This window comes from Fundulus heteroclitus, chromosome 18, assembly GCF_011125445.2.
Source record: "Fundulus heteroclitus isolate FHET01 chromosome 18, MU-UCD_Fhet_4.1, whole genome shotgun sequence".
Lineage (NCBI taxonomy): Eukaryota > Metazoa > Chordata > Actinopteri > Cyprinodontiformes > Fundulidae > Fundulus > Fundulus heteroclitus.
In genome coordinates, this window is record NC_046378.1 from 36,084,582 (window position 1) to 36,100,846 (window position 16,265).

At 38.7% G+C, this 16,265-nt stretch overlaps 1 protein-coding gene across 1 annotated transcript in view; it reads left to right on the plus strand.

Annotated features, from left to right (window-relative positions):
* LOC105930213 (mitogen-activated protein kinase kinase kinase kinase 5) overlaps nt 1–16,265 on the plus strand; it is a 73,409-nt gene that overhangs the window by 37,889 nt on the left and 19,255 nt on the right. The window contains exons 3-9 of the mRNA XM_012868312.3: nt 7,385–7,475; nt 7,554–7,618; nt 9,635–9,690; nt 9,807–9,854; nt 11,095–11,137; nt 11,995–12,067; nt 14,267–14,398. Coding sequence (XP_012723766.1) covers nt 7,385–7,475; nt 7,554–7,618; nt 9,635–9,690; nt 9,807–9,854; nt 11,095–11,137; nt 11,995–12,067; nt 14,267–14,398 — 508 coding nt within the window. The remainder of the gene's footprint in view (nt 1–7,384; nt 7,476–7,553; nt 7,619–9,634; nt 9,691–9,806; nt 9,855–11,094; nt 11,138–11,994; nt 12,068–14,266; nt 14,399–16,265) is intronic.

The window sequence follows — 16,265 nt, forward strand, 5'->3', positions numbered from 1 at the left end:
AGAAACAGATGTGTAACCTTTTCCACACTGGTAAATGTCAATGTCTGTGTTAGAGCTGCACAATATGAGGAAAACCTGCAATTCTAGCAGTTTTGTTGCATATTGCAGTAACTATGCCGGCTGTCTTTAAACCATATTGTCCTTGCTCTTTTTGTTTCCATCAGTATTTTCATATCTATGTGAGATTGTGAATCGTGTGCACCCAGCATTGTCTTTATCTACTTGTGAATCCAACTAAAATATATAAATATTTAAATATAGTATAAAATATATTGAGTGTGATTGCATGGCTCTTGGAAAATATTGTAGCATTCTTGGGGTTGCTCTAAAAAGACTCATTTAAATAGTCCAGGGATCAGTTGTTCATGGCAGCAGGCAGCGGCAATCAACTGTGGAGGATAGCGTGAAGGGTCCCCCTGACAAGTAGGGGCTTCTGGGACCACAGTGCATGCATCTCCTTGTAGGGATGTGGACCCCCGTCCACTAAGTTTTCAGAGACTGTAATGAAATGTTGGTATTGCAAAAATATCTGTAATACATGCATAAAACAAAGTAACAAATAACATCGCCACAGGTTTACACATCACATATAGGTACATAAATTAGTTTGCAAAAATGTTATAGAGCGTACACAGATCAGTCGTCTTTAAATGTTAGAATATATTGTTTGAACTCTTCTTTAAAGATTAGGACGGAGGGCATGTGACTGGAGAATTTAGATTTATGTATGTGAAATTTTGCCAGTAATAAAATTAAGTTGATGATAAAATGTGTCTTTCTTATTAGTAGGGTAACTGAAGAATCAAAGCAATTCATCCACATAAGTGAGGTGAAAAAGTTGTTAAAAACGTATTGGGAAATAAGCATGCAGATATCTTGCCAAAAGGTGCATGAGGAAGGACAGGACCAAGATAAATGACATAAATTTTCTTCACTGAGTTTACAAAAAGAACAGTTCACCTCAATGTCCTTTTTGAATCTTCTCAGAATTATTTTCTCAGGATTATTTTAAAGGTTATTTCTTTAATTTAGTTAATAATCAAGTATATAGAAGGAAGATACCAAATTTTCTTCCAGTTCAGATCTGGAGCAAAGTTATTCCAGTAAGAGATTACATTTGGAAAAGAGACCAAACTTATTGTAACCCCTGACTGTATGTAATTTAGGATAAATCAAAAGTTATAGACCAGCTGCTAGGTTCGGCAGGATTACATAAGGAAACAAAGTGAGTACAAAATAGAAAAATTGTTATTATTTTGCAGGAAAAAATCAAATAGAATGCAGTTTAACAAGAACAACAATAATAACAGCAACAACACGTCAGCATGTTAAAATCAAAAACCCCAGCCCTATTGAGCTCAATATTTCAGTTTGTGATCCTATCAACTTCTGCAAGCAGAAAACAAGCAGAGTAACTTACGGGAAGGCAATTTGTTCGTTTTTCTTGCTTTTTTTTGTTTTTCCTTTATTCTGGGAGGGATGTTTCTTCTTGTATTTAGTTGTAATTGTGCAACTATTGCATGATTTAAAAGGAATAACAAAAATACAGAAAAACATTATTAAATCGCATTTCAATGGAAGCTTTGACTGAGCTGAGCATGCGCAATGATTACGTCACACAGACAGAAAATTTTAATTAATTTGAACATTTTATTTTGTCTGTAACTTAACTGTGCACTCCAACAGTGTTGATCAAAGAACGGATCCGTTTGAAGTTATGTTTTTGCAAGAAATAAGTGACGTGGTTGCCATAACACAAGTTCTTCTCTGTCTGTGATGTGTCCATCAGAGGGCGCATTGACTGGATAAATAATTCTCTAATACAATATATTTTTCATACAAAATAATGTCAGTTGTTATAAAATTTAACCATAGCATTTTGTAGGAGTGGATGAAAATGTGGCTTAAGTGTAAATGTATGAGTGTAGTACCATTTTGGCACACATCAGTGGTATCATGTGCATGATCTGTATTATACCTCCAAATGGTTAATTTCTTTATGACTGGGTAAGCTGGGATTTGTAACAAAATGGTATTAAGGTTTTGCATCATATTATAGCTATGCTATTATCACAGAATAATGAAAGAATGAAGAAAATATTCAAAAAGTTGTTAAAATCTAAAATAATTTCACCAAGAGTGGAAAAAGTAGCTTTACTGTACGGAGCCCTCAAGGGGACACGGGGATTTTTTTTTTTTGTGTTACCTCGCAATACTTTTGCGTTCCCTCGCAAAAGTTTTTGCGTTCCCTAAAGGTATGGCTGATTTATTTGTGGTGATCTCTTGTCATTCACACACAATAAACCGTGAGAGCCGGCGTGAGATTTGAAACTGCAAAGCTTTGTCTTAAGCCGAAGATCAAACCTGCATCTACACCGCACATCGTTCACAGACCAGTGTGATGCATTCGCGAGTGTCAGAAAGCTATGGTGCATTCAGGAGCATGGGACATTTCAAATTTACACGGAAAGATGCATAAAACGGAACAGAACTTAACTCATACAATAATGTGTATATCCAGAAACAGTGTGGGCTTTCTTGCAACACTGAATGCTCTATAATTGTATTTCTGTTAATTTTTGATTATGCACATCTGCTAGCTTTGTATTCTGAAAAATCTAATGTCCCATGCTCCTGAACGCTATGGTGGCAGGCATGTACTTTTTGAAAACATGCACTTTGCGAGGGAACGCAAAAGTTTTTGCGAGGTAACACAAGAAAAAATCCCCATGTCCCCTAGAGGGCTCTGTAATAGTGTTTTTTTTCCTCTGCATGCAGGTAAGATAATTAACATTTCATTATTGATTATCATCATATTTTCTCTCTTCACCATAGCTTTCTGGTTTGCAGGCTGTACAAAAAAAGATTTTATTAAAACTATTGAAAATTGCTGGAGTGCAACAGATATTGCATATATCTGGAAAATGTACACATTATAAATGAAGTTTCATGCAACATTGCAGTTCTGGCAGCTGATGCATCACAGCATTGCAGTTGTTTACTACAGCGATGGACTGAACCCAGCACATCATACAGCAGCACCCTTTATCAAGGTGCTGATTGTTGTACTTTGTATAAATCCTAAGGATCTCTTTCAATCCAAAAACAGGAAAATAAACTATGAGGTTGAAATTAATGGAGAAGTCTGGTAAATTAGCCTTTATATCTAGTCAGTGGCAGTTCTTGCATGAATGGCGGCCTGGGTGAACCTTTCTTTATGCCAGACCCACACACAACCAAACACGGCTCATTGAGGCGCAACAAACAGATGAGGAAATGGGTTGTTTTTTTGTTGTGTGGGTAGAAAGGCATATCCCTCATATCACAAGCTGAAAACGTTCTCTAGCGCTTGGGCCTGCCAATAATGAGATCAGGTTGCAGAACCCTTATCCTATCTCAATACGGCTGGAGCTAAACGTGAAACAGCTTAATTTTTACATTATTTTTAGAGGAAAACTGTAAAAGGTAAATAAAATGCAATTGGTCCATAAGAGATTTATTTAACATCATGTCTTTAGTACAGGGGCCAGGACCTGTTCTACTGGGTCACTGGCCTATATTGGCCACTGTCTAGAACCACCCCTGAGTTGCTACTATGGGGTACAAAAGAAGCAACTATGAACAAGAGCTTTACATAACTCTTGTGCATAGGTCATGTGCTGCATAGCGCATAGCTATGCAGCACATGACCCGCTCGTGTTGCTGCAGCGAGCCAACCAAAACAATCTGTCCGTAAACACACATGCCTCTCTTTCTCTGCAGCTGCTATGAGAGTGTCAGCGTGGTGTAGCTGTGAGAGGCGGGGCACACAGAGGGCAGCCAGATTTTATGACATTTCTATTTTCGAAAGGTCCTGTAGGCGGAGCAGCACTCGTGAATTACTTAGTGCTGCTTTAAAAAAAAAAAACATTGATGGAAACACGACCACTCTGTTTTCAGTATTTTCCTGTTTATTTAATTCCATATCTAATCCTTATCCTGTTTACTATTATTCTATTATTCCATATCCTGTTAAAATAATAATTTCCCTCTGGGATTATTAAAGTATTTGTGATTCTGATTATGTTCAATAAGGTCTTGCCATATTAGTTAATTCCTTTAGGCCTAGTTCCTGCCTTAATTTTCTTTTGTTCTGCTCCCTGTGTATACTAGTGTATCCCCTTCAGAATCAGAATCAGAAATACTTTTATAATCCCAGAGGGAAATTGCTGTTTCAGTACAACTGCCATCACAAACATCACAAACATTTCAGGGGGAGATGATTTACTGAAGCTATCCTGCCAAGGACACCGCCTTACACGGTGCCCACAGGGCGCTCCCATTACTCTGTGGAAGAAATAGAGGCCACAAAAAGGAAGGTGGGAGGGAAAAAAACATAACTCATACTTTATCCTTTTACAGGATACAATTTGAGATATCAAAAACCCACAAAAAGCACAAATAAGACAAGACACATATAGCAGAAGGTAAACATCTGAGACTAGTCGCATGTAACTTCATCAGTTTATATGAGCATCAGTTATGTGTGTCTGTTTGGGTGAAAGTGTTTATATTTACGTGAACTCTCCAGAGGCCATTGTCCTTGATGTTATCAGCCGGCCAACAGTTCAGAAAGCATCCAGAGATGTCAGCGGGGGAGGAGGGAGCAGGGGAGAGTTCTGAGCACTCTCGCCATAACAAACCAGGAGTGATTAGATAGGGAGGGCATAGACCAAATATGTTATTTGTTATGAGACAAGCTGCCCTGACTTTCCTGTCAGCTTTAAGTCTTTTGCTGGCTCCAAATGGTGAAATCCAATTTTCCAAATTGTTGGGCTTTTCCGCGCTTCACTTCCAGATTTTATCCCATCTCCCCTTGAGTTCAACCACTGAAGCCAGTCTGCGTCCCAGCACATCCAGCTTTTTGGCTCTGCTCCTCCACCTTCCAGAACTGTCCGTTCATCGCCTTAGTGAGCGTGTCATATGCAGCCGGCAGCCTGATCAAGGCCAAATGGCTACAGACATCCACTGTATTTGCTGATACATCAAAAATCCACCAAATCCAATAAGTAGAAATCCAAGTATCCTGAATCCAAACATGCAAACGTTTCAAACATCCAGGAATGATAAAGTCAAAAGACACACCGTTTTCCATCCCAGAATACAGGGTGTATCCCACAAAATGAGTCAGATTTATTTAAATATCCAATCTAGGGCTGTATAATTTGCCAAAAAATCCTAATTGCAATTTTTTTTAAACCATAATTGCTATTAAATTTAGACTTTTCTCTGCATTCACCACTAGCAACAAAAATGGCTTGTAGATAAAGATGTATGTGAACAAGGACAAGAAATGTATTAATGTTTTTATTAATCAGAATATTATTATTCGAGAGAATAGCTTGTTGAGTTGGATATCAATCCTTGTTGAATGTAAAGTGCAACCAACAAACAAGTCTATGTATTAAACAGTTTGACTGCTACTTAATGCTGTGGTGAGATTCCTGAAAGTTTCTGGTAAAAAAGTATGATTAAATAAACTCTAAAACAAATAATCAAATTAGATTATCTCACTGCTGCAACTCTCACTTTAAACATGTTACCGACACCTAAAGGACGTCTACGATTTGGAAATTGTGATTATATTGCAAATCCGATTAATAGTCCAGCCCAAATTCAATAACATTCACTGTAAATTAAGTAATTTCAGATTATCTTTAAACAGATTTACAGTGCCTTGCTAAAGTATTCACACCCCTTGGACTTTTTCGTTGTGTTCTGCATGTGTTATTTCATCTCAGTATCACTGCAGCTGCTCTGTTTCTGGCCTCAGAGGTTTTTTTAGAGGACATTAGAGAACAACCAGCATCATGGAGACCAAGGAACCCAGCAGACAGGTCTGATCCAGTTTAAACCAGGATCAGGTTCTACAACAACAGTGTTGAACATCTCCCAGAGCTCTGATCAGTCCATCATCAAGACATGCAGAGAGGATGGACCACCTGCAGACCCACCTAGACTGGGAGCATTGTTTAATAACGCTAGCCAAGACATCTGCCGTAACTCTAGAGAAGAATCTGCCAACAGGACAACTGTTAAAGTCGAGCACTCAACAAATCTGGCAAGAACGTCATTGTTAACAGATAAAAAGTCTTGTAGTTTGCAGCAGGCCAAGTTGTGAACAGAGCAAACACAAAGGAGCTCTGGTCTGCCTTACATGCAGAACACTATGTGGTTAAAAAAATAACACTGAGCACACCACAGTAAAACACGATGTCTGTGCATCATGCTGTTGGAGAGGCTTTTCTGCAGCAGGAAGTTGGTCAGAGCTGATAGGACGATGGCGCTCAGTGCAAGGGTGGAAGTTCCCCTTCCAGTAGGACATCTACTCTAAAGAGCCAGTTAGAGCTGCAACAGAGGGATTTGTATCAAAGCATAGCCGCAAGTTAGACTGGCCTAGTCAAAGTCCAAGCTGAGAATCTGGAGCTTGACTTGAAAATACATTGAGGTCTGTGGTTGTCAGGGCTAAGCTGACGCTTCAAGCCACTTGAGTGTTTTTAAACCGGAATCTTATGGTTGACGCGCATTTGCCATCAACCATAAGATGGTAAATAGGAAATATCCAGACGCTGTTCTTACAGTTAAAAGCCGATTTATTTTTGACTCTAGCTTCCTTATAAACGAAAGATAATACAAACGGCCTGCTGTATTGTGACAGCATTTCCCAGCCAAGCGGTCAAAGCTGATTTGCCTTTTCTGGTGAAGCACACACCATACACATGTCATTTCCCTCTTATTTATAGACTTTACACACATTGGCTTTTACAGTGGCTGTAAGAGGAAAACATATGAACGTTTTCGGCGGTGTTATCGCTTTTAAAAAACCCAACAAAGTTTGTTTTGTCCAGAGTCTTTGCTGATGTCATTCCAACTTGGTATTGTGTGAATGGACGCCTGTAAAAAGTCAAAAACACGAATTATTTTCACCTTAAATTCACCTTTGTTTTAATAGATAATGGACAGGCTGGGATCTGTTGCAATGATATTTTCTAACTTGAAGTTATATTTAAATATTTGTAGGACCTTGTGAAAAACAAAACCCTTCAATGGAAAGAGGGTGCATTTAATTTCCCCCCGTGACTGTATGTTGTAATTTGTAAACAGGAGGAACTGTGGTTGGAAAAAAAAAAAAAAACTTCCACCCCCGTCTTTAAACGTGACCACAGGAGTTCTGGATGAAGACCATATCAGAAAAACATCAGAACCTTAAACAGAAAGTGATGCTTTGTAAACAAGTTGTAGCTTACTGCAGCTAACCGGATCAGACTGACTCATCTGTTGCTTTGCAAGCCTGTTGTCTTCAAAGTGTTTTTAAACCGCTGGTCCTTTGTGTCTGTCCCTGCAGAAGATGACTTCTCCATCATCCAGCAGGAAATCATCATCGTTAAGAGCTGCAAGCATCCCAACATTGTGGCTTATTATGGCAGCTACATACGGTTAGTTGTCATGGTTTCCCTTTATATCTATTTATTCTGAACACAGTCGCTAATTTAGACGCTTCCATCCTCCTGCAGAGCCAATAAACTGTGGATCTGTATGGAGTTCTGCGGAGGAGGTTCCCTCCAGGATATCTACCATGGTGAGAGAATGTATTTGTTTTTTTAGAGTTTGTTTTAGGAAAACAGCTTTTCTGATACAAAGTTCCTTTTTAGAATTTATTTATTTCAGACACACAAGTATACAGTAAATGATAATATATGTCCTTGTAACATAAATAAAATAAAAAACAGTCTGAAAACGGGTGCATTGGCAGAAGCAATGAGCTTAAAATGCCCACCATCCAAAACCAATTTACATTGGACTAGAAAAGAAAAAAGTGATGGCTACCTTTAATAATGCATACCAAAATATGATTTTAGGAAAAGAAAAAAAACCCAATAATAACATTTTGGAAAAAAATGTAATCCACCCAATATTTTACTGCTATTAATTACATTCACATGATTCATAATGTTTAATCACATTATTTTTAAATATGTTTTTAAACCTTATGTTAGCTTCTGATCTCGTCTGTTCCGTACATCAACCCCAACAGAAACACAGTGTTGTTTTACATTTGTTCTTTCTTTTCGTTTTCTAAACATTTTATGCCCTCTAAAATTATAAGCACTGTCCCTGATCAAAAACAGACCCTGAATGTGTCCTGGCAACAAATTATTCTTTACTTTGTACTTGAATTGAGCAGTTTTAAAGTATTTTGTTACAAAAAAAATGTTGATTATAAGGCAAGAAAACTTTCTGGCATCAGATTTTGCTTTTTACACACCTTAAAGTGTAACTCACCCACATGTTTAAGCGTTTTCCCGCCTCCAGACAAATTTGAAAAAGTCCATCAAAGTGGGTGGGAATACGCGGGAAAAGGGGAGGAGGGGGCTGTGTTTAGGATGGGGGGGGGGGCAGCAGCTAGCTCGATTTGCCATATTGAATCATGACGAGTGAGCAGAGGTACGCTGGTAGTTACGCCACGGTTTGGTCTTTTGAGGTGGAGGTTGAGGGAGTCATTGTGGAGCCCAGAGGGCCAGAGCCGTATCAGCAGTCCCCGAAGCCGGTGCTGCCGAGGCAGTGGAGGACAGGATCAGTCCAACTATACGTTATCATATTTATTTCCCGCTTTGTAATCCAGGCCGAATCACTGGCAGCTTTGCTCATGCAAGATTTATTTACAATGGGGAAACCTAAATGGGTTGGCAAGATGATTAATATTTAATTACTAGACTGGCTATTAAGTACTGATACTAGCAAAATAATTTTGCTTATGCTGCAAATATATTATCTTAAATCAAAATTCATACTAGTCACAGTGACATTACGACTAGATATATTTAATGGTAATCCCAGACAGTTAAACTTACTGATTAAATGTTTAAATGGTTTGCCATATATCATACAGCGGCAGCGCTGTTGATGTCAGTTCTTCCAAATTACGTCACAAAAACCTTTGAACCAATAGCAATACAGATTCAAAATTCAATGCAAGACCACAGTTTAATCCTAGGAGGGCGCCGCACTGACGATTTTAGATGTAAAAGCAGTATTTCAACAAATATGCACCAATTTATCAAAATAATGACCAGAATATGTAGACAGTACTATAAAACAACCATGTAAACAGTTTATTGGCCAAAGAAAGTTGATTTGGGGGCGAATTACCCTTTAAATCCAGAAGAATAATTGTTTCTTGCTGGTGCAGAAAGGTCCGTCCTCCATGCCTGCGTTTGCTCATCTAAAGTTGCTGAAGTGGTCACTCTGTCCGTTTTTATGTGTTGCCTAAAAAGCCAAATGTCACACATTCTAGTTACAGAAGCCTTTCTTGTTCAGAAAAACAAGATGTTTCATAGGGCGTGACGCTAAAAGCTTTTGGTTTCAGAACAACCAAAATAATTAATTGTTTCATAATTAGAAGAATCATCAGCATGCTTAACTTGATATGTTTGTCTTAAATGTGTTATGCAGATAAAATTAAGCAAAAAATATCTTTTAATCATAATTACCGAATGAGGAAAAGAGGGATATGCTGTTGACAGTTCTTCCCTTTCTTTTCCTGTGATTGCTGCCATTCCCTTTGAACATTAAATAAGTGAATTTTGTTCTGCAGTGACCGGCCCGCTGTCTGAATCACAGATAGCCTACATCTGCAGGGAGATGCTACAGGTAACATAAGATTTTGTTTTTACGTTTGTTTTGTGATTCCTAAAGTCTTGTTCATCGGGTTGTTGCAATTTCTGTAAAGGAACGTCAAATGTTTTTGTGTGTGTTTGTGTGACCAGGGTCTGGACTACCTGCATGCACAGAAGAAAATCCACAGAGATATTAAGGTCAGCACGTGAAAACCGAGAGGCGACCTCAGCCAAAATATTTAGATTGAAACATTGGTTCAGTGTGATAACGGAGCGCAGAGAGTGAACTTAAAAACCTAACCAGATTGCTCAGAATGATTTGCTGAATAATCAGGCTCAACGTTTCCTGAAAAACATCTGTTAGATCCTCTGCTTATGCTTTTATAGGAGTAGATTATTGACGGAGTGTCTTCTGACATCCAGTATTTAAAAAAAAGTCTATTCTTGGTAAGCCTCCAGGTACTTTAGCAGGAAATAATCAGTTTACAGCCTGACTTTAAAGGTATATAGCCACATTATATGCTTATAAAAAAATACCAAAAACCGTTTGATCATGATGAAATAAGGTTATATACACCAAGCCTCCATCCTGATAATGTTTTGATGGTCCTTTCTGAGCCAAAAAATAATTTGGTCTCGGGCAGGATTAGCAGATATAGACAGATGTGGCGCCATCTAGCGACAGTATCGCAAAACTATCATAATGCCGGTTTGCTTAATTTATAAATCGCTAGGAAATAATGCCGGACCGAGCCTGACCCGCTGCAATGCCTCGCAGTAAAGCAGGAGCTCGGCATGAGCAAAGACCAACTGTTTCAATTAAATTAAGCAATCTACAGCAACTCTAAGAGCCTCATATCAGAACATTTACTCACGTCAGTCAACTCTGCGTCACATCTGAGCCTCGGCAGGTTTAGCGTCCGCTTCAGTGAACACCAACGTTCAGACTGGATTCCCAGCAACATACCAGGCGATTCGCTCTTGGAATCAAATGTTTTGCAGTTTTTTCACTGGATCTTGGACCTTTCTGCATTGTTTTGCAGGGAGATGCTAATAGCCGTTAGCCGCTTCCATTTTTAACCCCTGCTACGCATGTGCAGTATGTACTTCTGTTAAAATCATAAATGAACACGAAAAGCTTTATTTACTAACAAACTGAGCAAAAACAAAGCATAAAACACAAAATAACGACTGATACACCAGCAGGACGTGATAATCTTTCATAAGAAAAACTTTGTATGCAACCAGAGTGAGCTACTGACGTATACATTTTATAACAAGTCAAATAACGTGGCTATGCACCTTTAAGGGTAGGTTTTTACTCTTGGTCCTATGTGGCTTTGCTGAAAGATCTCTGAGCAGATACAGAGAAGAGTTGTGAACTATAAATGGTTTCCGTGGTGCATCTGCTCTCATGTTTCATTTCTTTTCCTTGCAGGGTGCCAACATCCTCCTAAATGATCAGGGCGAGGTCAAACTAGGTAGGTGGAAGTTTGCAGCGTCTGCACTGTACCGGTGTGGTTAACATGAGTCACTCACCACAACGCTGGCAGCTCTCATAACAACATCTGTCTCGTAGAAGCGTGGCAGGTTCTGCTTCAATGATACAATTGTTTAAAACACCTTTTATTTTCACTAAAATCTTATTTTTTTCTAACTTAGAACTAGGGCTGCACAATTAATCACATTTGCAATATAATCGCAATTTAAAAAAAAGCAATTTCCAAATCGCAGAGGTCTGCAATTTTTGGCTATGTAACAATTAATGGATCAGAAACGTCCTTTAGGTGTCAGTAAAATGTTTAAATTGGGTTTGCTTCCACATGGAAGGGAAGACAGTTGCAGCAGTGAGATAATCTAATTTATATTACTTCTTTTAGAGTGTATATAATCATACTGTTTTACCAGACACTTTCAGGAATCTCACCATAGCATTAAGTTCTGGTCAATCAGTTAAGTCAAGACATAGACTTGCTTGTTTGTTGCACTTTATGTTCAACAAGGATTGAGGTCCAAATCAATTAACAGCTGTTCTTTTAAATAATATTCTGATTAATAAAATATTAAAAGTTCTCGTTTTAAATAGTCCTTGTTTACAAACATCTAAAGATGTTAGAGGCCATATTTGTGGCTTGTGGTTAATGCAGAGAAAAGCCAAAATCAAATCATAATTTTGGTTGAAATATATCGTAGGTAGAACACAATATTTTCTGCTCCGAGTTGAGACGCAGCGGCTCTTTTAGCACCTAATCTACACATTGATGAAACAGATTGATTTGTTGTTTGTATATGTTTAAAAATACATGATAAATTAAACTGAAATTGCTTTGTTGTGCAGCTGATTTCGGGATCTCAGCTCAAATCACAGCCACTCTGGCCCGGAGGATGTCCTTCATCGGGACGCCGTACTGGTAAGACCAAACCTGCCTCTCTCCCTCAGCAGCACTGCATTAAGGTCAAATGAATGCAGCTGGCAGCTATGTGTGGTCATTGTTAAACCTGTAATGCCTCCAAGGCCTTGTTTCTGAATCTTTGCTAAAAATGAAATGCTTAAATCTAGTCATGTTTTATTCAGTAACTACAAACACAATTTAAATCATTTTGGTGTCAGAAATAGCCAACACTTAGGAGATTCCCTCAGAAGTGTTATTATCATAGAAATGTCTGTAGTTTCAGAGAAAATGAGGATGGAACATAGAAAAAAAGAGGATTTTGTTTCCTGGTGCAGTTTCTTCTGCATTATAAAGCATGTAAACCGTTCAGAATGAATATAAATAAGACTAAAAACTTTTGGAACGCCTAGATACACCTGCAAACATTAGATGTGCAAAGATTCATGCAGGTGAGGTAAACTAAACCAAAGTTACAGATATTTTAGTAAAAAAATACCTATTCAATTAAATTTTTTTTTACATTGCGCCAATTCATGAAACATGTCATCTCAAGGCACTTTACAAAGTCAAATTCAATCATATTATACAGATTGGACACAAATTTCCTATACAAGGGAACCAGTTGATTGCATCAAGTCTCTCCAAGCAGCATTCACTCCTCCTGAAAGAGCGTAGAGCCACAGTGGACAGTCGTCTGCATTGTTGATGGCTTTGCAGCAATCCCTCATACTGAGCATGCATGAAGATAATGGAAAGAAAAACTCCCCTTTAACAGGAAGGAAAATCTCCAGCAGAACCAGAACCAGGCTCAGTGTGAACGCTCATCTGCATCGACCCACTGGGGCTTAGAGAAGACAGAGCAGAGACACAGAAAGCCCAGAAGCTCACATTAACCCAGGAATCTGTTCTACATTAGATGGTAATAGCGTGTGATCTGTCTTCTCTGGATGATGTCACAGCTAACAGAACGTCAGACCAGGTGTACCTTCTATGAAGAGAAAAAAGATAGAGAACAAAAAGTTAAAAGCTGAAATGACAACAAAGAATGCAGATTGGACAGCAGTAGGAGAACTCAGCAGAGTGGGAGAAATAGACCCTGATGTCCTCCAGTAGCCTAAGCCTATAGCAGCATAACTATAGAGATAGCTCAGGGTAACATGATCCACTCTAACTATAAGCTTTGTCAAAAAGGAAAGTTTTAAGTTTAGTCTTAAAAGTAGACGGGGTGTCTGCCTCATGGACCAAAACTGGGAGTTGGTTCCACAGGAGAGGAGCCTGATAGCTAAAGGATCTGCCTCCCATTCTACTTTTAGAGACTCTAGGAACCACCAGCAGACCTGCAGTCTGAGAGCGAAGTGCTCTGTTAGGAACATACGGGTAATCAGAGCTCTGATATATGATGGAGCTTGATTATTAAGGGCTTTATACGTTAGAAGGAGAATTTTAAATTCTATTCTTGATTTAACAGGAAGCCTGTACCTAGGCATTGTACCTTTTGTGACAGTTCGGCACAGTTGGGCACATTTTGGCACCATCTAAAACACTGGAGATTTCTTACTTGCAAAACTTGTTTTGGATGTCTTATGGCTTGTTTCTAAAATTAAAAAATTCACAAGGTAAGCAAGTTTTTACATCATGATTTCCAAACAAGTGATCTTTTTGGTCTTCTTTTGCTGCGGGGTGGGTAAATAATGGGTAGATTGTGGTAAAACCTATACTTTTAGACGTTTGTGTGTGTGGAAGTCATCTGGTGAACAGCGACGTAATTTTTGGAAATTGTTTACTTTCTGATTAGGTTGTTTGTTGTTTCAAATCATTAAAATTACTTATATCAGCATTTAGCCAACATTCTCACTTTCCTGTGGATAACAAATGTGTCTATGTTTAACCAGAGGACTCAGAAAAACTTTATATATATATATATATATATATATATATATATATATATATATATATATATATATATGGTTCAATTCCTCCCCGTGTACAGGGTTCTGCAGGGCATAACAGGTTAAAACAAAGTAACGGCGGTGGCGCTGCTTTAAAGCAAGGGAACAAATGTTTGGAGGCCTCAGTCGTCGACACAGCCGTCCTGGGTTCGAGTCCCGGCCTGTGGACCTTTGCTGCCTCTCTTTCAACCTATTTTTTAAATGTCTCCTTCTTCAAGATATCTATGCATTTTTGTTTTGATTGTTGCTGCCTTCCTCCTGTCTTCAGGATGGCCCCAGAGGTAGCAGCTGTGGAGATTAAAGGCGGCTACAACGAACTCTGTGACATCTGGTCTGTGGGCATCACTGCCATCGAGCTGGCAGAGCTGCAGCCTCCCATGTTTGACGTCCACCCGCTGCGGTGATTACACTCTGACAGACACGCCGTCACCTTCAAACCAACATCTGCACACAGTAAACACACAGGAGAAACAAATAACTCGCAACACATTCAGCAGGAGCTGAATCACGGGTGATGACATTTAGTTGCATTTATGGTAAATAGAAACTACGGCCTCTTTCGTTTCTATGGTTTTACACATCATAGGAAATAAAACTATCAGTATCACTGGGTTCTGAGTTATTATTACTATTATGTATTAAACAAAGATGAAGCCAAAATAAAGAAACTGTGTATGATTATGACGTGTTTCAGCACAAGGCCACGGTAGAAAGACATCAGCGTTGACAGGGAGGAAGGGTTATAAGGCCTTTTCTAAACTATCTGAGGTTCCTAAAACTACAGGGAGAAAAGATTATCAACCTGAGGAAAACATTTAAAACATGTCAGCCCAACCTGTGGTGTTGCAATGCTGAGAGAAACAGCGAAGGATCCAACAGCTCCATCTCAGGCTCTGCAGGCCTCAGTTAGCATGGTCAATGTTAAAGTTCATGAGGGACAATTTAAAAAAAGTAATTTTCTGTAAAAAGAAGATAACAGCTCAACTAAAATAAGCAAAATTGCATCTGAATGTAGGAGTGACGAGACCAAGGCAGCACAAAATCCCCATATTCCAGTCGACCCTGAACGCCTCCATAAATTAAAGTCATCGAGAGTCAAATAGGTCCAAACCGCGTCCTGCAACCATGAAGCAACGTTGTAAAGCTTTGGCTGAAACTTCTCCACAACAAGCGGAGGGACTGATGAAGCCGTGCAGAAAGCCAGTCCTTTAGTCTGTTGAATCATTTGGTGTAATTAGTTTTTTACATGACATTTGGCTTCATCTCTGTTTAATAAATAAGGACGGCTTAGAATCTGCTTTGTGTTTCATGCAACCTGATAAAGACCTGGGGTCTCATTTATAAAGCTTGGGTATGCACTAAATGGGGCCTGAAACGTACGTACATCACTGTCCATGCAAAAGTTGGAATACTGCGGTCCCACTGAGCTATATAATACACTGGAGTGCTGATTTTGCCGAAAAACTGAAGTCACTGGCCGCCATCTTGCTACTCCCTACTCTCACAGAATCCCATAGGATTTGGTTGCAACAAGCAGCAGTTTTCTGGCTGTGGGAAAACGTTTCACAGGTAATTCTACAGTCAGTGGATGTACTAACACTATCAACTACTAGGATATTAGGTGCTGAAATATTTTACATGTTATTCATATTAAATATATATATATATATATATATATAAGTATGTGTATATGTATATATGTATATATATGTATACACATATGTAAATATATGTTTTTGTATATTGTTATTTATATATTTAGAAATGTTAAACATATATATTTAAATGAATAAAATGCAAAATATTTCAGCACATGACTTTCTCAGTACTTGATATTTTTAGAACATAACATAAAACTATATGGCATTTGACATTTTAAAAGTCTTAAGCCCCCCCTGAACATGAGAAAATCCTCGTTATTCGATGCTGTAGCGCACATATTCCCTAGTTACTGGGGGGAAATAGGGAGTACCAATATGGCGGCTCGTGGCTTCAAAGCGACTCGTTCAAACAGACGGTGATTAGCACTCCAGTGTATTATATAGCTCAGTGTGCGGTCCTCACAGTAACTCTGACCCAGGCGTACGCTCATTTTGGTGACGTGGGAAATTAGCGCCTCAGATGGTAAAGTGCTGAATTGCAGCCAAAATGCATCATGATTCCTCTCAGACGATTTCACTCCATATCAGAGTTTAATCATAGATCATCTTTATAATAAGCATTCAAAACCCCGGTGTTGTTCATACTAGCGCTTGTGACGCATAACT